The sequence below is a fragment of the Ranitomeya imitator genome, chromosome 1 (assembly GCF_032444005.1).
Source record: "Ranitomeya imitator isolate aRanImi1 chromosome 1, aRanImi1.pri, whole genome shotgun sequence".
In the NCBI taxonomy this organism is placed as follows: domain Eukaryota; kingdom Metazoa; phylum Chordata; class Amphibia; order Anura; family Dendrobatidae; genus Ranitomeya; species Ranitomeya imitator.
The window spans coordinates 768,369,160-768,390,687 of NC_091282.1; the positions used below are offsets into that span (position 1 = coordinate 768,369,160).

Here is a 21,528-nt window from a genome sequence, read left to right on the forward strand (position 1 = left end):
ATAGGTTCAGGGATTGCAGTCTACAGAGATTCCCCGTCTCAGAGCCCGTTCTTATATTTTTGGGTTACTGTCAGATCACTATATGTGCTCTGATCGCTGGTACACTGTTGATCCTCAGTGTCACTGGATTGCGTTCATTACACTATGCAATGTGATAGGACTTTGACCAGAGCTGAGCGGCAAGAACATAGACGTCAGAATGGGCTGTGTTTTTACTGTGGTGACTCCACTCATGCTATCTCCGATTGTCCTAAGCGCACTAAGCGGTTCGCTAGGTCTGCCACCATTGGTACGGTACAGTCTAAATTTCTTTTATCCGTTACTCTAATTTGCTCTTTGTCGTCCTGTTCTGTTATGGCATTTGTGGATTCAGGCGCTGCCCTGAATTTGATGGACTTGGAGTTTGCCAGGCGCTGTGGCTTTTTCTTGGAGCCCTTGCAGTATCCTATTCCATTGAGAGGAATTGATGCTACGCCTTTGGCCAAGAATAAGCCTCAGTACTGGACTCAATTGACCATGTGCATGGCTCCTGCACATCAGGAGGATATTCGCTTTTTGGTGTTGCATAATCTGCATGATGTGGTCGTTTTGGGGTTGCCATGGCTACAGGTCCATAATCCAGTATTGGATTGGAAATCTATGTCTGTGTCCAGCTGGGGTTGTCAAGGGGTACATGGTGATGTTCCATTGCTGTCGATTTCGCCTTCCACTCCTTCTGAAGTCCCTGAATTTTTGTTGGATTACCGGGATGTATTTGATGAGCCCAAATCCAGTGCCCTACCTCCTCATAGGGATTGCGATTGTGCTATTAATTTGATTCCTGGTAATAAGTTTCCTAAGGGCCGACTGTTCAATTTATCTGTGCCAGAGCACGCCACTATGCGGAGTTATATAAAGGAATCCTTGGAGAAAGGTCTTATTCGCCCGTCGTCATCACCGTTGGGAGCAGGGTTCTTTTTTGTGGCCAAGAAGGATGGTTCTTTGAGATCTTGTATTGATTACCGCCTTCTTAATAAGATCACAGTCAAATTTCAGTACCCTTTGCCGCTGCTGTCTGATTTGTTTGCTCGGATTAAGGGGGCTAGTTGGTTCACCAAGATAGATCTTCGAGGGGTGTATAATCTTGTGCATATTAAACAGGGCGATGAATGGAAAACAGCATTTAATACGCCCGAGGGCCATTTTGAGTACCTGGTTATGCCATTCGGGCTTTCTAATGCTCCATCTGTATTTCAGTCCTTTATGCATGACATCTTCCGAGAGTACCTGGATAGATTCATGATTGTATATTTGGATGATATTTTGGTATTTTCGGATGATTGGGAGTCTCATGTAAAGCAGGTCAGAATGGTGTTCCAGGTCCTTCGTGCAAATTCCTTGTTTGTGAAGGTGTCTAAATGTCTCTTCGGAGTTCAGAAGGTTTCATTTTTGGGTTTCATTTTTTCTCCTTCTACTATCGAGATGGACCCTGTTAAAGTTCAGGCCATTTATGATTGGACTCAGCCGACATCTGTGAAGAGCCTGCAGAAGTTCCTGGGCTTTGCTAATTTTTACCGTCGCTTCATCGCTAATTTTTCTAGTGTGGCTAAACTGTTGACTGATTTGACCAAGAAAGGTGCTGATGTGGTCAATTGGTCCTCTGCGGCTGTAGAGGCTTTTCAGGAGTTGAAGCGTCGTTTTTCTTCTGCCCCTGTGTTGTGCCATCCAGATGTTTCGCTCCCGTTTCAGGTCGAGGTTGATGCTTCTGAGATTGGAGCAGGGGCTGTTTTGTCGCAAAGAAGTTCTGAGGGCTCGGTGATGAAACCATGTGCCTTCTTTTCTATAAAGTTCTCGCCTGCTGAGCGCAATTATGATGTTGGCAATCGAGAGTTGTTGGCCATGAAGTGGGCATTCGAGGAGTGGCGACATTGGCTTGAAGGAGCCAAGCATCGCGTGGTTGTTTTGACGGATCACAGGAATTTGACTTATCTCGAGTCTGCCAAACGGTTGAATCCTAGACAGGCTCGATGGTCGCTGTTTTTCTCCCGTTTTAATTTTGTGGTTTCGTACCTTCCGGGCTCTAAGAATGTGAAGGCTGATGCCCTGTTAAGGAGTTTTGTGCCTGACTCTCCGGGTGTTCCTGAGCCGGCGGATATTCTCAAAGAGGGGGTAATTTTGTCTGCCATCTCCCCTGATTTGCGGCGGGTGCTGCAGAAATTTCAGGCTGAGAGACCTGACCGTTGTTCAGCGGAGAAACTGTTTGTCCCTGATAGATGGACTAGTAGAGTTATCTCTGAAGTTCATTGTTCGGTGTTGGCTGGTCATCCGGGAATCTTTGGTACCAGAGATTTGGTGGCTAGATCCTTTTGGTGGCCTTCTTTGTCACGGGATGTGCGTTCTTTTGTGCAGTCCTGTGGGACTTGTGCTCGGGCTAAGCCCTGCTGTTCTCGTGCCAGTGGGTTGCTTTTGCCCTTGCCAGTCCCGAAGAGGCCCTGGATGCATATTTCCATGGATTTTATTTCAGATCTCCCTGTCTCTCAAAGGATGTCGGTCATTTGGGTGGTTTGTGATCGCTTCTCTAAGATGGTCCATTTGGTAACCTTGTCTAAGTTGCCTTCCTCTTCTGATTTGGTGCCATTGTTTTTCCAGCATGTGGTTCGTTTGCATGGCATTCCGGAGAACATCGTCTCGGACAGAGGTTCCCAGTTTGTTTCGAGGTTTTGGCGGTCCTTTTGTGCTAAGATGGGCATTGATTTGTCTTTTTCTTCGGCTTTTCATCCTCAGACAAATGGCGAAACCGAACGAACTAATCAGACTTTGGAAACATATCTGAGATGCTTTGTTTCTGCTGATCAGGATGATTGGGTGTCCTTCTTGCCTTTGGCTGAGTTCGCCCTTAATAATCGGGCCAGCTCGGCTACTTTGGTTTCGCCGTTTTTCTATAATTCTGGTTTTCATCCTCGTTTCTCTTCAGGGCAGGTTGAGCCTTCGGACTGTCCTGGTGTGGATACTGTGGTGGACAGGTTGCAGCAGATTTGGACTCATGTGGTGGACAATTTGACATTGTCCCAGGAGAAGGCTCAATGTTTCGCTAACCGCCGGCGCTGTGTTGGTCCCCGACTTCGTGTTGGGGATTTGGTTTGGTTGTCGTCTCGTTATGTTCCTATGAAGGTTTCCTCTCCTAAGTTTAAGCCTTGTTTCATTGGTCCGTATAAGATTTCTGAAGTTCTCAATCCTGTGTCATTTCGTTTGGCCCTTCCAGCTTCTTTTGCCATCCATAATGTGTTCCATAGGTCGTTATTGCGGAGATACGTGGCGCCTGTGGTTCCCTCCGTTGATCCTCCTGCCCCGGTGTTGGTCGAGGGGGAGTTGGAGTATGTGGTGGAAAATATTTTGGATTCTCATATTTCGAGACGGAAACTCCAGTACCTGGTCAAGTGGAAGGGTTATGGTCAGGAAGATAATTCCTGGGTTTTTGCCTCTGATGTTCACGCTGCCGATCTAGTTTATGCCTTTCATTTGGCTCGTCCTAATCGGCCTGGGGGCTCTGGTGAGGGTTCGGTGACCCCTCCTCAAAGGGGGGGGTACTGTTGTGAATTCTGTTATCGAACTCCCTCCTGTGGTCATGAATGGTACTTCGGCGAGTTCTGTCCATGGGCTCCCTCTGGTGGCTGTGAGTGGAGCTGCTGCTTCTGAGGTTCCTTCCACAGGTGACGTAGTTTATTCTTTGGCTTGCTGCTCTATTTAACTCCACTCAGATCGTTACTCCATGCCAGCTGTCAATGTTCTTGTACTGGTTCAGTTCGCTCTTGGATCTGTCGGGTGTCCTGTCTACTCCAGCAGAAGCTAAGTTCCTGCTAGTTTATTATTTGTTCTTTGTTTTCTTGTCCAGCTTGCTATCATGATTTTGCTTTGCTAGCTGGAAGCTCTGGGATGCAGAGTGGCACCTCCGCACCGTGAATCAGTGCGGAGGTCTTTTTGCACACTCTGCGTAGTCTTTTGTAGTTTTTTGTGCTGACCGCAAAGATATCTTTTCTATCCTCAGTCTGTTTAGTAAGTCTGGCCTCCCTTTGCTGAAACCTGTTTCATTTCTGTGTTTGTGACTTTCATCTTAACTCACAGTCAATATTTGTGGGGGGCTGCCTTTTTCTTTGGGGAATTTCTCTGAGGCTAGGTAGGCTTTATTTTCTATCTCTAGGGCTAGTTAGCTCTTAGGCTGTGAAGAGGCGTCTAGGGAGAGTCAGGAACGCTCCACGGCTATTTCTAGTGTGTGTGATAGGATTAGGGGTTGCGGTCAGCAGAGCTCCCACTTCCCAGAGCTTGTCCTTTGTTGGTTTAACCATCAGGTCTTTTCGGGTGCTCCTAACCACCAGGTCATAACAGGGAAGGTTGTTAAAGGCAAACATACTGGTAGACCAAGGAAGACATCAAAGCATCAAGACCAGAAACTTAAAGCAATATGTCTCAAAAACAGGAAATGCACAACAAAACAAATGAGGAATGTTTGGGTGGAAACTGGAGTCAATGTCTGTGACGAACTGTAAGAAACCACCTAAGGCCTCTTTCACATGTCCAGATAATTCCGGTACCGGAGAAATAGGTGCCGGAATTATCCGTGTCTGTGTGCTCACGTAGCACATCAGTGTGGCACATATGCGGCAGCCATGTGCCGCCCGTGTGCCGACTGAGGACCACACGGACCTTGCAGGAGACAGCGCTACAGTTAAGCGCTGTCCCCTGCGTGTGGTGCTGAAGCCGGCATTCATTACTTCTCCCCAGCAGCGTTCGCAGGAGAGAAGGAATGAAAAATCAAGGTTTTTTTTCCCGTTAAAAATAAATTTTGTGGTTCCCCTCCCGCCTCCCATCCCCTGTGCGCCCCCCCGCTTGCCAGGAAATACTCACCCAGCTCCTGCGATGTATGCTCTCAGTGCCGGCAGCAGGTCTTGTGTGAGCGGTCACATGGTACCGCTCATTACAGTGATGAATATGCGCATATTCATCACTGTAATGAGCGGTACCATGTGACCGCTCACACAGGACCTGCTGCCGGCTCTGAGAGCATACATCGCAGGAGCTGGGTGAGTATTTCCCGGCGGCAAGCGGGGGGGCACACAGGGGATGGGAGGTGGGAGGGGAACCGCAAACTTTATTTTTAAGGGAAAAAAAAACACCTTGATTTTTCATTCCTTCTCTCCAGCGAACGCTGCTGGGGAGAAGGAATGAATGCTGGCTTCAGCACCACACGCAAGGGGGACAGCGCTTACTGTATGCTTGGTTAAAAGAAGTAACCATTACTGACTACCACATTTTTTGTTCTTGATTTCTTTTAGTGTTTCTTAAAGCCAGAAAGTTGTCATTTGAAATGATGTTAGTTTTGTGCCATGTCTGTGATCTGCTTTTTTTCTACAAAATTAAACAACTGAATGAACATCCTCCAAGGCCGGTGATTCTATAATTTTTGCCAGGGGTTGTATATAGTGACTTACAGATGACGTTTTTTCTGATTTGGGTGATTCACTTTTCCCATCTGGCCAAGACCGACATGACAACTTCTCCAGACACGACTCTGCTGCACAGATTACAACAAAACACATTTGACTTCTCACATTTCCAGCGACGTCTCCGTATATTCCCATCCTACTTGAACTCCCCACTCTGAGCGCACCTGCGGTGTGGAACACTGACCCCATTATTTAAAAAATTGTGTCATTCCTAGGATTACTCCCTACTCCTAAAAATTAAAGTGTCCCATAGAAAGTATTAACCTCTTAGTGACAGAGACAAATTTTAAAAATCTGACCAGTGTCACTTTATGTGGTAATAACTCTGGAACGCTTTAATAATCTTTATTTTTATATAGCGCTGACATATTCCGCAGAGCTTTACAGTTTGCACACATTATCATCGCTGTCCCCGATGGGGCTCACAATCTAAATTCCCTATCAGTATGTCTTTGGAATGTGGGAGGAAACCGGAGAACCTGGAGGAAACCCACGCAAACACAGAGAGAACATACAAACTCTGTGCAGATGTTGTCTTTGGTGGGGTTTGAACCCAGGACTCCGGCGCTGCAAGGCTGCTGTGCTAACCACTGAGCCACTTTTATTTTTATATAGCGCTGACATATTCCGCAGAGCTTTACAGTTTGCACACATTATCATCGCTGTCCCCGATGGGGCTCACAATCTAAGTTCCCTATCAGTATGTCTTTGGAATGTGGGAGGAAACCGGAGAACCTGGAGGAAACCCACGCAAACACAGAGAGAACATACAAACTCTGTGCAGATGTGGTCTTTGGTGGGGTTTGAACCCAGGACTCCGGCGCTGCGAGGCTGCTGTGCTAACCACTGAGCCACCGTGCTGCCTGCTTTGACAGATTCCAGTGATTTTGAGATTGTTTTTTGTGACACATTATAGTTTATGATAATGGTAAATTTAGGTCAATATGTTTGACAGAAATTTGACAAATATAAAAAAATTGCAATTTTCAAACTTTGAATGATTATCCCTTTAATTCAGATAGTCATACCATAGCAAAACATTAATAAATATTTCCCACATGTCTACTTTACATCAGCACCATTTGTAAAATTTTATTTTATTTTGTTAGCATTTTAAGAGGTTTACAAATGTATCAGTAAATTTTCATTTTTTCATGGAAATTTACAAAATTATTTTTTTTAGGGACCAATCCAGGTTTGAAGTGACTTTAGGGGTCCTATATATTGGAAACCCCCCCAAACTGATACCATTTTAAAAACAGCACCCCTTGACATATTGAAAACTGCTGTCAGGTAGTTTATTAACCCTTCAGGTGATTTTCAAAAATTAATGCAAAGTGACATGACAGAATTAAAAAGTGTATTTTTACCACCTACCGTATTTTCCGGCGTATAAGATGACTTTTTAACCCCTCAAAATCTTCTTAAAAGTTGGGGGTCGTCTTATACGCCAGGTGTCGTCTTGTACGCCGGGTGCAGACCGGTAAATGGTGGGTGTATATGTGTATATGGTGGGTGGGGGGGAGTAGTCCCGATGACGAAGAGGGGGCGTCTCACAGGAAAGAGTGAGTGGAGTATCCCCCTATTACCTCATTGTAGCTGCAGCATGGGGTCTCTGTGCTGGGAGCGGCGGCGGCTGCTCCCCTTTGTGCCGCGTGGGTGCTGTGCTGTGAGGCGGCGGCTCCTCTTCATGCAGCGTCGGGGCTCTGTGCTGTGGGGTGGCGTATCTTCATGCAGAGTCGGGGCTCCTCCGGCATTTCCCAGACGAGATCTGAATCTGAGCATGCGCTGCCCCCAGCGGCCATTTTCCCGGAGGCCACCGCATCGCAGCAATGGAGCTGCCGGGGCCTCCGGGCTTTGAGGAATTGGGAAATGCCGGAGGAGCCCCGACTCTGCACGAAGATACGCCGCGCCACAGCACAGAGCCCCGACGCTGCACAAAGAGGAGCCGCCGCCCCACAGCACAGCACCCACGCGGCTCAAAGGGGAGCAGCCGCCGCCGCAGCTACAATGAGGTAATGGGGGATACTCCACTCACACTTTCCTGTGAGACTCCCCCTCTTCGTCATCGGGACCACTCCCCCCCAAAAGGCACATTAGTCACCGGCCCTATAAGATGACACATGGCATATAAGAAGTCCCCCGACTTTTAAGAAGATTTTATATTTTAACTGGAAAAGTTGGGGTGTCGTCTTATACGCCCAGTCGTCTTATACGCCGGAAAATACGGTAAATGTCGCTGACTTTTGAACAGGTCACTGTAGCCGGCAGACTCTAAGGCCGTTATTTGCTCGTGAATTGCCGTGACAAACATCAGGACCACACAATCATGATCTCAGGGTGCCGATGGGGATAAAGAGAGAGAAGCCACACTTTTTTTAAACATTTATATGATATAGTCATTATTGACAGCAGCATCTAAGGGGTTAAACACATATGGATGGTGACAACGCTGATTGTGGCTGATACAGCAAGTTGTCAGCTATAGTGTACAGCCGACAGCTGCTGGGTTGTCTCCTGTATGGGGATGCTATTCTCTTATATCTCAGGTCAGTTAAAAGACGTATTGACAGTCATTAAGGAGTTAATCTCCCCACTGTGCAAAGGCCTGTATGCTCCATTGAAGGATATAATATCCCAATTGTCCCCTTCCATCAACAAATACTCTAGTCTGCTTAACCCCTTTCCGACATCGGGTGTAATAATATGCCAATGTCGGACACCCTTCCATTGATGTGGGCTCCGGCACATCTTTCCCGGCACATGTCAGATTTTTTGAACAGCTGGCATGTGCCCGAAACAGCTGTGGGTGGAATCGCGATCCACCCGTCGCTATTAACCCGTTAAATGCCATTGTCAAATCCTAACAGCAGCATTTAACATGCAATCGCGCCAGAAATCCACCCATCGGTGACCCCTGTCACGTGATCGCATGTCACCGAGGGCAGATTTTTTTTAAAAGTTCAAATCACCCCCCTTTTGCCCCATTCAAAATAAAACAATAAGAAAAAAATCAAACATATTCAGTATCGCCGCGTTCATAATCGCCCAATCTATCAATAATAAAAAGGAATAATCTGATAGCTAAATGGTGTAGCGAGAAAAAAAGTAAAAATCCCAGAATTACGTTTTTTTGGTCACCATGACATTGCATTAAAATGCAATAACTGGCGATCATATCTGCACCAAAATGGTATCACTCAAAATGTCAGTTCGGCATGCAAAGAATAAGCCCTCACTCAACCCGAGATCACGAAAAATGGAGACGCTACGGGTATCGGAAAATGGCATGATTTTTTTTTAAACAAAGTTTGGAATTTTTTCACCTCTTAGATAAAATAATCCTACACATGTTTGGTGTCTATGAACTCCTAATGACCTGGAGAATCATAATGGCAGGTCAGTTTTAGCATGTAGTGAACACAGTAAAAATGCAAAACAAAAATACAACTCTGGGATTGCACATTTTTTACAATTTCACCGCACTTGTACTTTTTTTCCCTTTTTCCAGTAGAAGATATGTTAAATCCAGTTGTGTCGTTCAAAAGTGCAACTCATCCCACAAAAAACAAGCCCTTGCATGGCTATTTTGACCAAAATATACAAAAGTTATGGCTCTGGGAAGAAGAAGAGCAAAAACTGAAAATGCAAAACCTAAAAAAAAACACTGGTCGTTAAGGGATTAAAGTTAACAATGTTCACCCACCCCCAAAAAATGGAACCTGAGTGCCCCTATCAAAACCAATAATGTCCTCATTTATAATAAATAATGTCCTCTGAGTGCCCACACAGCTCTGTATATACAGGATGATAGTCCTAGAGCCCCAATACACAATATGATGGTCCCTAAAACCCTTTATTATACACTGAGGACACCAGAGCTCCCTATATACAGTAAAATGGCTACATAGCCCCTATATACATATGATGTCCCCACAGCCCCCTATATACAGTATGATGGCTCCACAGCCTGTTCATATAAATCAGAGGTGGGGAACCTTTTTCCAACCGGAGGCCATTTGGAAATTTTTACCATCATTTGGGGGCCACTCAAAAATTATCAATTTAAAAATTACCTCGGTATATTTAGTCAAACAATTAATTACGGTAATTGGTAGTTGAAAAGCAGAGGTTCCTTTTATTATGTATCCAAAAAAATGTTATGAACGTTTTTGGTCCGGCATGGGGCCTTCATCAGATCAATTCTAAACATAAGCTGAACTGCTGCTTGGTACCGCGTGGCACATAAAGCGCAAGGGGTAGAGGCATCAACGTTGCAATGGAAGAGCACTGAGAACCGCGGTCCATAGAGCAGCGATGGAGCAGAGCCATGGAGGGGTGGCATGAAGATCACAGAGGGGCACAGAATTCACAGGAGGGAACATAGCTGGAGGGCACAGAGATCACGGAGGTGCACATAGCTGGAGGTGACAGAGATCACAAGGGGCACAGAGATCACATGGGATCACAAATATTACAGAGGGTACACAGGGGGGCACAGGGATCACAGGGGGCAGAGAGCTAGGAGCCACAGAGATCACAGGGGTGCATATAGCTGAGGGCACGGAGATCACGGGGTATATAGCTGGTGGGCACAGAGATTACAGTGGGGCATATAGCTGGTGTGCACAGAGATCACAGGGGTGCATATAGCTGGGGGCACAGAGATCACGTGGTATATAGCTGGGGGGCACAGAATCACGGGGGCATATAGCTGGTGGGCACAGAGATTACAGTGGGGCATATAGCTGGTGGGCACAGAAATCACAGGAGGCATATAGTTAATGGGCACAGAGATCACAGGGGTGCATATAGCTGGGGAGCACAGAATCATGGGGGCATATAGCTGGTGGGCACAGAGATTACAGTGGGGCATATAGCTGGTGGGCAAAGAGATCACAGGGGTGCATATAGCTAGTGGGCACAGAGATCACGGGGGATATAGCTGGGGAGCACAGAGATCACGGGGGCATATAGCTGGTGGGCACAGAAATCACAGGGGGGGCATATAGATGGTGGGCAAAAAAATCACAGGGGGCATATAGATGGTGGGCACAGAAATCACAGGGGGGGCATATTAGCTGGGGGGGCAGAGAGATCACAGGGAGAACAGATCACAGGGGGTCATATAGCTGGGGGCACAGAAATCACAGAAATCACCAGCAGACAGGAACTGAGCTACCGGCACTCTCTGGCAGCAGCTCCTCTTCTGGGACAGGAGGACATGAGAGCATTGGGTGCTAACCCTGTCCACCCTGGCGCTAGCACTAACCCCACCCACCCCAATGACATCATCATTCATGTGCAATTAGCGTTCTGTAATGACCGCCGCATTCACTTGAGAGGTAAAGGGCTGGCAGGATAGGGCTGCTGCCCGAGCATTGTGGACTATGGGGACCTGCCCGCGGGCCACATGAAAATTTTTGCTATGCACGGCCATCAGGCGGCCGGCCTTGTACCGCTTCTGACGTGAGCGGCCCAGGAGCATTTTCCTCCCTTCCCTCTGGCCCAGCCCACCCCTGGGCGTGGTGGCTGATTCTCAGTTCAGTGCAGGAAAAGTAAAATCCCGGCGGGGACAGAATCTCAAAATCGGGACTGTCCCACTGGATTTGAACGGTTGGGAGGTATGGCACCTTTAGAAATAGATTTACTTAGAAAATTGGTGACATGTTCAATACTTATTTTACTCTCTGTATCATCCATCATATTATACACCATACATTATACGTTCTTTGCATGTGGGAGTGGTCATTTTCCTATGATATTTACATGAGTGGAGGACACAGAGTTCTGGCTTCAGTGCTGGACAGTGGGGATTACTCCAGGCAGGAGACGTTGTGATAAAGTTTCTTCCTACCTGTCTTAGTCACAGTCTTTGTTGCTTTTCTCTTGTTGCTTCGTTTCTTTATTAATTGTTTGCTTCTTTTTCTTTCCTGAACTTTTATAGATTCAGAAGAAGTTTTATCTTTGGATCATAAGCTTCCCAAATCCCTAAGTCACAACAAGAAACGCAAGAAGCGGCGTCACAGGTACGGCGAGCAGCTGCATCGCTCCTAGATTCAGACATGACTTCCTGCTGGGATAATTGTGGACATCTGGGGTACATTGTGGGGGTTACATCTGTGTCTGGGTATGTGCACACGTTGCGGTTTTTGATGCGTTTTCTCTGCATTTTTGGACGTGTGGAATTACCTCAAATCCGCATTGCATTGTGCACACAATGTTAATGAATGGGAACTTCAAAAAACGCTGTGCACATGCTGCGGAAATAAACGCGCAGATTTGCAGCGTTTTTTTTACCACAGCATGTCAATTCTTTGTGCGGGACTGCAGCGTTTCTGCACCCATTGACTTCCATTGTGTCAGGCCAATCCACAGCAAACCCGCAGATATAAAAAAGATCTGCGGTTTTGCTGCGGATGTAGGACTGTGCGGGGGGTCTGCTGGGGCTGTGTGGGGGTCTGCTGGGGCTGTGTCAGTTTGTGTGTGTGTGCAAGCATCGTCCGATGGAACTACAAGTCCCACCCCGCTATGCCTGCTACAGTGACAGTGATTGAAACATTAGCCAATGATGCGACAGTAGTAGTCCCTGTTATGAACTGGTGGTTTAGGAGCAACATGGGACGAGCTCTGAAGGAGGTGGTACCTGTACTGACCGCAGTCCCTAAGCTCAACACAACACTAGAAGTAGCTGTGGGATGCTCCTGTCACTCCCTAGGCACCTCGTCACAGCCTGAGAACTAACTACCCCTAAAGATAGAAACAGGAAAACTATCTCGCCTCAGAGAAAATCCCCAAAGGATAGATAGCCCCCCACAAGTAATGACTGTGAGTGGAGAGGGAAAAGACATACACAGAATGAAACCAGGATGTAGCACAGGAGGCCAGTCTAGCTAGATAGATAAGACAGGATAGAATACTGTGCGGTCAGTATTAAAAACTACAAAAATCCACACAGAGTTTACAAAAATCCCCACACCTGACTAAAGGTATGGAGGGTAAATCTGCTTCCCAGAGCTTCCAGCTTAACAGAATTAATCCATACTAACAAGCTGGACAAAACATAGAACGCACAGAATGAATAAGTCCACAACAGGTGGACAGAAAATAGCAAAGCAAGGACATAACTTTGCTGAACAGGTCAGGATATCAGGGAAATCCAAGAGAGATGTGAATCCAACCAGGAACCATTGACAAGTGGCACTGGCTGAAGGGAAGAGCCAGGCATAAATAGCCGAGCAGAAAGACAATCAGTGGAAGCAGCTGCAGACTGCTAAATCCAAGGAGCAGCCATACCACTTAAAACCACCGGAGGGAGCCCAAGGGCAGAACTCACAAAAGTGCCACTTACAACCACCGGAGGGAGCCCAAGAGCGGAATTCACAACAAGTCCCATCATCTGGCTAATGTGTTGAATGTAAAAAAAAACACATACAGTACATATATAGTTCATACTCACCATCTACACCTAATCCCCGAAGCCCTCGCTCACCTGAAAAAAAAAAATTAAAATAATAAACCAACAATATACTCCCTGTGTCCGAGGTAATCCAATTAATATGATTGTCCCACGATGATCTCTGTTGTGAATTCTGTGGCTGAATTCACTCCTGTGGTCACAAGTGGTACTGCAGTTTCTGAGCTTCCTCCCTCAGGTGTTCTGGTGAGCTCGTTAACTGCTTCATTACTTAACTCCGCCTGATGCTGCTATCCTTGCTCCTTGACAATGTTTCAGTGTTGGATCTGAGCTTCTCCTGATTGTTCCTGTGACCTGCTGCTCTGTATAGCTAAGTGCCTTTTGCTTTTTGTTGCTTTTTTTCTGTCCAGCTTGTCTTTTGTTTTGCTGGAAGCTCTGAGACGCAAAGGGTGTACCGCCGTGCCGTTAGTTCGGCACGGTGGGTTTTTTTTGCCCCCTTTGCGTGGTTTTGCTTTAGGGTTTTTTGTAGACTGCAAAGTTCGCTTTACTGTCCTCGCTCTGTCCTAGAATATCGGGCCCCACTTTGCTGAATCTATTTCATCCCTACGTTTTGTCTTTTCATCTTACTCACAGTCATTATATGTGGGGGGCTGCCTTTTCCTTTGGGGAATTTCTCTGGGGCAAGTCAGGCCTATTTTTCTATCTTCAGGCTAGCTAGTTTCTTAGGCTGTGCCGAGTTGCCTAGGTAGTTGTTAGGCGCAATCCACAGCCGCTTTTAGTTGTGTTTAGGATAGGATCAGATGTGCAGTCTACAGAGTTTCCACGTCTCAGAGCTCGTTCTTGTATTTTTGGGTATTTTTCAGATCACTGTGTGCGCTCTGATCGCTAAGCACACTGTGTTTCTGGATTGCCTTCATAACACCTGTCATTAGCAAACATAACAGATCTCCCGTGGAGAGCTGTCAAATCAGCTGATGCAACCACTCTCCAGGGGCTCCAGTGATACAATGACGAAGATAATGCTCTGCATTGTATCACTCTGTCGCCATCAGGTCACCCGAGTTCACCTGTCACTTTGCAGCACTACAGTGTGAGAACTTTCTCAAGCTGTAATGCCATTAAGCAAGAGGCTTATCTCCGATGACGCACTGCGGGAGGGTTATCTCCGATCAGTGTGTCATCAGAGGCCTATAAAGCTGTCACATCTGCTGATGTGACAGCTCTATAGGGAAGATCGTTGTGGGACAATCGTTATTAAAGAGGAACTTCATTGGACAGGGAGTATACTGTTGGTTTTTTTTTTTTTTTTTTGCAGGTGATGGATGGCTTTGAATGGATATAGGCGTACAATAAAAATTATGAAAAACATTGTCTTGTTTTATTTCATTAAAATACTTTATTGTGTGTGTGCTTTTTTAACCGTCTCTTACTATAAGATTATTAATGGATAGGCGTCTTATTGACACCTCTCCATTATTAACCAGGCTTAATGTCACCTTACAATATCAAGGTGACATTTACCCCTTATTACCCCATATGCCTCCGCTACACGGCAGTGGGAAAAGAGGGGCTAAGTGCCAGAATTGGCGCATCGTACAGATGCACCATTTCTGGGGTGACTGCGGGTTGGTGTTTGTAGCCAGGTGGGGGCCAATATCCATGGCCCCTTCCTAGGCTATGCATATCAGCCCGCAGCTGTCTGCGCAGCCTTTCTGGCTATAAAATATAGGGGGACCCATGTTTTTTTTTGGGGTTCCCCCTATTTTAATAGCCAGTAAAGGCTATGCAGACAGCTACGGGCTGATATTCATAGCCTGGGAAGGGGCCATGGGTATTACCCCCCTCCCAGGCTACAAATATTGGCCAACGGCCGTCGGCTTTCCCCCTCTGGCACAGAAAATTGTGGTGGAGCCCACACCATTTTTTCCCCAAAATTAAACATATTGTTCATTAATAAACATCGGCCTTGCTGTTATACTGTATATCTATGGAAAAATCTATAGATATATAGATATATCTATTAGGACCCGTGGAAGCGTAGTTGCACGAAACGGCCGTCGTCCGATTGCAGTACACGTTCTCCCATGTTACCCTGCTGCTGACTTTTATGTCACAATAAAGGATTGGAAAATTTTTTACGGATGATGAGTGCTCTCAACTTTCTTCGATATCTATAGATATATCTATATATCTATAGATGGATATCTAGGGATATATCTATAGATATATCTATATATCTATAGATGGATATCTATGGATATATCTATGGATATATCTACGGATATATCTATAGAGATAGATATGGATATATCTATCTATCTATCTATAGATATATTTATAGATATATATATATATATTTATTGATAGATAGACATTAGTGATGAGCGAGTATACTCGGTACTTGAGATTTCCCGAGCACGCTCGGGTGTCCTCCGAGTATTTGTAAGTACTCGGAGATTTAGTTTTCTGTGCCGCAGCTGAATGATTTACATCTGTTAGGCAGCATAAGTACATGTGGGGATTCCCTATACTTGCTCATCACTAATAGATATATCTATAGATACATAGATATATCTATGCATATACAGTACAGACCAAAAGTTTGGACACACATTCTCATTTGAAGATTTTTCTGTATTTTCATGACTATGAAAATTGTAAATTCACACTGAAGGCATCAAAACTATGAATTAACACATGTGGAATCATATACTTAACAAAAAAGTGTGAAACAACTGAAAATATGTCTTATATTCTTATTCTAGGTTCTTCAAAGTAGCCACCTTTTGCTTTAATGACTGCTTTGCATTCTCTTCATGAGCTTCAAGAGGTAGTCACTGGAAATGGTCTTCCAACAATCTTGAAGGAGTTGCCAGAGATGCTTAGCACTTATTGGCCCTTTTGCCTTCCCTCTGCGGTCCAGCTCACCCCAAACCATCTCGATTGGGTTCAGGTCTGGTGACTGTGGAGGCCAGGTCATCTGGCGTAGCACCCCATCACTCTCCTTGTTCAAATAGCCCTTACACAGCCTGGAGGTGTGTTTGGGGTCATTGTCCTGTTGAAAAATAAATGATGGTCCTAAACGCAAACCGGTTGGAATAGCATGCCACTGCAAGATGTTGTGGTAGCCATGCTGGTTCTGTATGCTGTTGTGAATTCTGTGGTCAGGCTCCCTCCTGTGGTCATGAGTGGTACTTCGGCTGGTTCTGTCCATGAGCTTCCTCTGGCGGGTATTCTCAAAGAGGGGGTAATTTTGTCTACCATCTCCCCTGATTTGCGGCGGGTGCTGCAAAAATTTCAGGCTAATAGACCTGACCGTTGCCCAGCGGAGAAACTGTTTGTCCCTGATAAATGAACGAGTAGAGTTATCTCTGAGGTTCATTGTTCGGTGTTGGCTGGTCATCCGGGAATCTTTGGTACCAGAGATTTGGTGGCTAGATCCTTTTGGTGGCCGTCTCTGTCACGGGATGTGCGTTCGTTTGTGCAGTCCTGTGGGACTTGTGCTCGGGCTAAGCCCTGCTGTTCTCGTGCCAGTGGGTTGCTTTTGCCCTTGCCGGTCCCGAAGAGGCCCTGGACACATATCTCTATGGATTTTATTTCGGATCTCCCTGTCTCTCAAAAGATGTCGGTCATTTGGGTGGTTTGTGATCGCTTCTCTAAGATGGTCCATTTGGTACCCTTGTCTAAATTGCCTTCCTCCTCTGATTTGGTGCCATTGTTTTTCCAGCATGTGGTTCGTTTACATGGCATTCAGGAGAACATCGTTTCTGACAGAGGTTCCCAGTTTGTTTCGAGGTTTTGGCGAGCCTTTTGTGCTAGGATGGGCATTGATTTGTCTTTTTCCTCGGCTTTCCATCCTCAGACAAATGGCCAAACTGAACGAACCAATCAGACCTTGGAAACATATCTGAGATGCTTTGTTTCTGCTGATCAGGATGATTGGGTGTCCTTTTTGCCTTTGGCTGAGTTCACCCTTAATAATCGGGCCAGCTCGACTACTTTGGTTTCGCCGTTTTTCTGCAATTCTGGTTTCCATCCTCGTTTCTCTTCAGGGCAGGTTGAGTCTTCGGACTGTCCTGGTGTGGATACTGTGGTGGATAGGTTGCAGCAGATTTGGACTCATGTAGTGGACAATTTGACATTGTCCCAGGAGAAGGCTCAACGTTTCGCTAACCGCAGGCGCTGTGTGAGTCCCCGACTTCGTGTTGGGGATTTGGTTTGGTTGTCGTCTCGTTATATTCCTATGAAAGTTTCCTCTCCTAAGTTTAAGCCTCGTTTCATTGGTCCGTATAGGATTTCTGAGGTTTTTAATCCTGTGTCTTTTCGTTTGATCCTTCCAGCTTCTTTTTCCATCCATAATGTATTCCATAGGTCATTGCTGCGGAGATACGTGGCACCTGTGGTTCCATCCGTTGATCCTCCTGCCCCGGTTTTGGTTGAGGGGGAGTTGGAGTATGTAGTGGAGAAGATTTTGGATTCTTGTATTTCGAGACGGAAACTCCAGTACCTGGCTAAGTGGAAGGGTTATGGTCAGGAAGATAATTCCTGGGTCTTTGTCTCTGATGTTCATGCTGCCGATCTGGTTCGGGCCTTTCATTTGGCTCATCCTGGTCGGCCTGGGGGCTCTGGTGAGGGTTCGGTGACCCCTCCTCAAGGGGGGGGGGGTACTGTTGTGAATTCTGTGGTCAAGCTCCCTCCTGTGGTCATGAGTGGTACTTCGGCTGGTTCTGTCCATGAGCTTCCTCTGGTAGATGTGAGTGGGGCTGCGGCTTCTGAGTTTCCTTCCTCAGGTGACGAGGTTAAGTCGTTAGGTGCTGCTCTATTTAACTCCACCTAGTTCTTTGTTCCTTGCCTCCAGTCAATGTTCCAGTATTGGTCTTGCTCTCTCCTGGATCGTTCTTGTGGCCTGTCTTCCCTGCATAAGCTAACTTCTGCTTGTGTTTCTTGGTTTGCTATTTTTTCTGTCCAGCTTGCTATTTTGGTTTGTCTTGCTTGCTGGAAGCTCTGGGACGCAGAGGGAGCACCTCCGTACCGTTAGTCGGTGCGGAGGGTCTTTTTGCACCCTCTGCGTGGTTGTTTGTAGGTTTTTGTGCTGACCGCAAAGCTATCTTTCCTATCCTCGGTCTATTCAGTAAGTCGGGCCTCACTTTGCTAAAATCTATTTCATCTCTGTGTTTGTAATTTCATCTTTACTCACAGTCATTATATGTGGGGGGCTGCCTTTTCCTTTGGGCAATTTCTCTGAGGCAAGGTAGGCTTATTATTCTATCTTCAGGGCTAGCTAGTTTCTTAGGCTGTGCCGAGGCGCCTAGGTCTGGTCAGGAGCGCTCCACGGCTACTTCTAGTGTGGTGTGATAGGATTAGGGATTGCGGTCAGCAGAGTTCCCACGTCTCAGAGTTCGTCCTATGTTACTAGTAACTATCAGGTCACTTTGTGTGCTCTTAACCACCAGGCCCATTATGTTTCTAAACCACCAGTTCATAACAGTATGCCTTCAATTTTGAATAAATCCCCAACATTGTCACCAGCAAAGCACTCCCACACCATTACACCTCCTCCTTCATGCTTCACGGTGGGAACCAGGCATGTAGAGTCCATCTGTTCTGCGTTGTACAAAGACATGGTGGTTGGAACCAAAGATCTCAAATTTGGACTCATCAGACCAAAGCACAGATTTCCACTGGTCTAATGTCCATTTCTTGTGTTCTTTAGCCCAAACAAGTCTCTTCTGCTTGTTGCCTGTCCTTAGCAGTGGTTTCCTAACAGCTATTTTACCATGAAGGCCTGCAGCACAAAGTCTCCTCTTAACAGTTGTTGTAGAGATGTGTCTGCTGCTAGAACTCTGTGTGGCATTGACCTGGTCTCTAATCTGAGCTGCTGTTAACCTGCGATTTCTGAGGCTGGTGACTCGGATAAACTTATCCTCAGAAGCAGAGGTGACTCTTGGTCTTCCTTTCCTGGGGCGGTCCTCATGTGAGCCAGTTTCTTTGTAGCGAAACAAGCCAAGATACAGAGACCGTGAGGCACCAGGTAAGTAAATCTTCACAGGCAATTCAGCAAGCTGAGGCACACAGACTTCTAACACTAGCCAGATTAAAGCATTTCAGGGGTGGTGCACACCAAACAGTGGATCGGAGACTTCACTTGCAGTAATATATAAGAAGAAATGTGGCACTCACCCCAACGATGCTGTAGTGAAAAGTCCTTTATTCGCTGAGATCAGCGCTCAGGTACACATGGAGAGGTGGCAGGGAATAAACAGGAGAGGGTGCGCACCCTTCACTACAGCATCGTTGGGGTGAGTGCCACATTTCTTCTTATATATTACTGCAAGTTTCTTTGTAGCGCTTGATGGTTTTTGCAACTGCACTTGGGGACACTTTCAAAGTTTTCCCAATTTTTCAGACTGACTGAGCTTAATTTCTTAAAGTAATGATGGCCACTCGTTTTTCTTTACTTAGCTGCTTTTTTCTTGCCATAATACAAATTCTAACAGTCTATTCAGTAGGACTATCAGCTGTGTATCCACCAGACTTCTGCTTAACACAACTGATGGTCCCCACCCCATTTATAAGGCAAGAAATCCCACTTACTAAACCTAACAGGGCACACCTGTGAAGTGAAAACCATTTCCGGTGACAAACTCTTGAAGCTCATCAAGAGAATGCCAAGAGTGTGCAAAGCAGTCATCGAAGCAAAAGGTGGCAAAACCGCTGTGGATCAAAAGAAGTAGCATGCTACTTCTTTTGTGCGGAACTGCAGCGTTTCTGACCCCTTCCATTATAGAAATCCGCAGGGCTAAAAAATGCAGAAAATCCACACAAAATCCACATCAATTCTGCAACAAAAACGCACAAAATCCGCGGCAAATCCGAACCTGCGTTTTCTGCCAGGAGATGCAGATTTTGTGCGGAAAATTCTGCACCCCAATCTGCAACGTGTGCACATAGCCTAATAGTTACCTGCACAAACAGATATCCTCCAAAGATAGCCAAATCTAAAAAAAAAACCTCCAACTTCCAAAAATATTAAGCTTTGATATTTATGAGTCTTTTGGGATGATTGAGAACATAGTTGTTGATCAATAATAAAAATAATCCTCTAAAATACAACTTGCCTAATATTTTTGCACACAGTGTATAGATAGAAGGAATGAGATAGATCTATAGATAGATAGATCTATACATAGATCGATAGATATTATCTATAGATCTATCTATCCCATATCTATCTACCTATCTATCTGTCTGTCTATATGTATGTAACGGAGTGTGAGTTGGACAAATGTAAAAGAGGAGGTTGGACAAGAAATTACATCACAAATCTTATTTTTTTTTTGTTCAATAATACATTCATATTTAGCTTTCAAAAACGCATCAAATCCGCACAAAAAAAACGCATCAAAAACACGCGGATTTTTACCTGCGTTTTCAGCCAACAGGTGCAGATTCTGTGCAGAAAATTCCACAGGCAAATCTGCAACGTGGGCACATACCCTAATACGTTCAGGAGTTGTCTGTTTTTTTCATCACCAGCATACACTCTCAGTTTTATTGCTCCATACATAATCTTATTACATGAAATTCTTATTATGCGGATCTTGATTAATAGGTTAGGTCATTACTAAAAACCTGCAAGCACAATGATTTACCCTTTTCCCACTGCTTACTCTTAGGACCATCTTCACCTCCTACCAGTTGGAGGAACTGGAGAAAGCATTCAATGAAGCCCATTATCCTGATGTCTACGCTCGAGAGATGCTGGCCATGAAGACAGAGCTGCCTGAAGACAGAATACAGGTGACTGCTGCTGCATCACTAGATGTCAGCCATAGCATTAAATTCACTGACAGCGAGTACCAAGATTATCTGATGTCAATGATAAGCCTCATGGTGACAAACAAATTAGGCAGCAGTGCATCAGTCACTTCTTGAAGTTGAGCTGTTCAAGGAAGAAAAATTAATGAAGTGTAAGGTTGTATGGGGTGTTACTGGTATATGTCGGGTTTTGTGGTGTGTTCCCAGTGCACAGCAGGTATTGTGGATTGTTCCCGGTATATGGCGGGTCTTCTGAGGTGTTTCCAATATATGTCAGGTCTTGTGAGATGTTCCCGGTATATGGCGGGTTTTCTGGGGTGTTCCCATTATACATCAGGTCTTGTGGGATGTTTCTGCTACAAGGTGGGTCTTGTTGGGTGTTCCCGGTATATGGCAGGTGTTGTGGGGTGTTCCCGATATATGGTGGGTCTTGTGGGATGTTTCCGGTATATGGTAGGTCTTGTAGGTCATTCTCTGTATATGTAGGGTCTTGTGTGGTGTTCCCGGTAAACAGCAGGTCTTCAAGGGTGTTTCCGCTACATGTCGGATCTTGTGGGGTGTTCTTGGTATATGTCGGGTCTTGGGTGTTCCCTATATATGGTGTGGGTAGTGTAGGGATTTGCTCAGGTAGGTTTAGGCAGTATTCACACAGGCAACATTTTAGTCCAACAAGGCAAGGTTTATTAGTTTCATAAACCCTAGATTGACTTTAACACAAAACTTCCGTGCTCTGGCACACAGGTAAATAAAGCAGGAAAGTACAGCATATATGACAGGTCATTACTCCGAGAGGTATGCATCTAATACTCCGGA

General features: G+C 45.7%; 1 protein-coding gene across 1 annotated transcript in view; it reads left to right on the top strand.

The window, feature by feature from the left end:
- The window catches only part of VSX2 (visual system homeobox 2), a 179,974-nt gene that overhangs the window by 62,984 nt on the left and 95,462 nt on the right, over positions 1-21,528 (top strand). The window contains exons 2-3 of the mRNA XM_069733519.1: positions 11,428-11,509; positions 20,574-20,697. Coding sequence (XP_069589620.1) covers positions 11,428-11,509; positions 20,574-20,697 — 206 coding nt within the window. The remainder of the gene's footprint in view (positions 1-11,427; positions 11,510-20,573; positions 20,698-21,528) is intronic.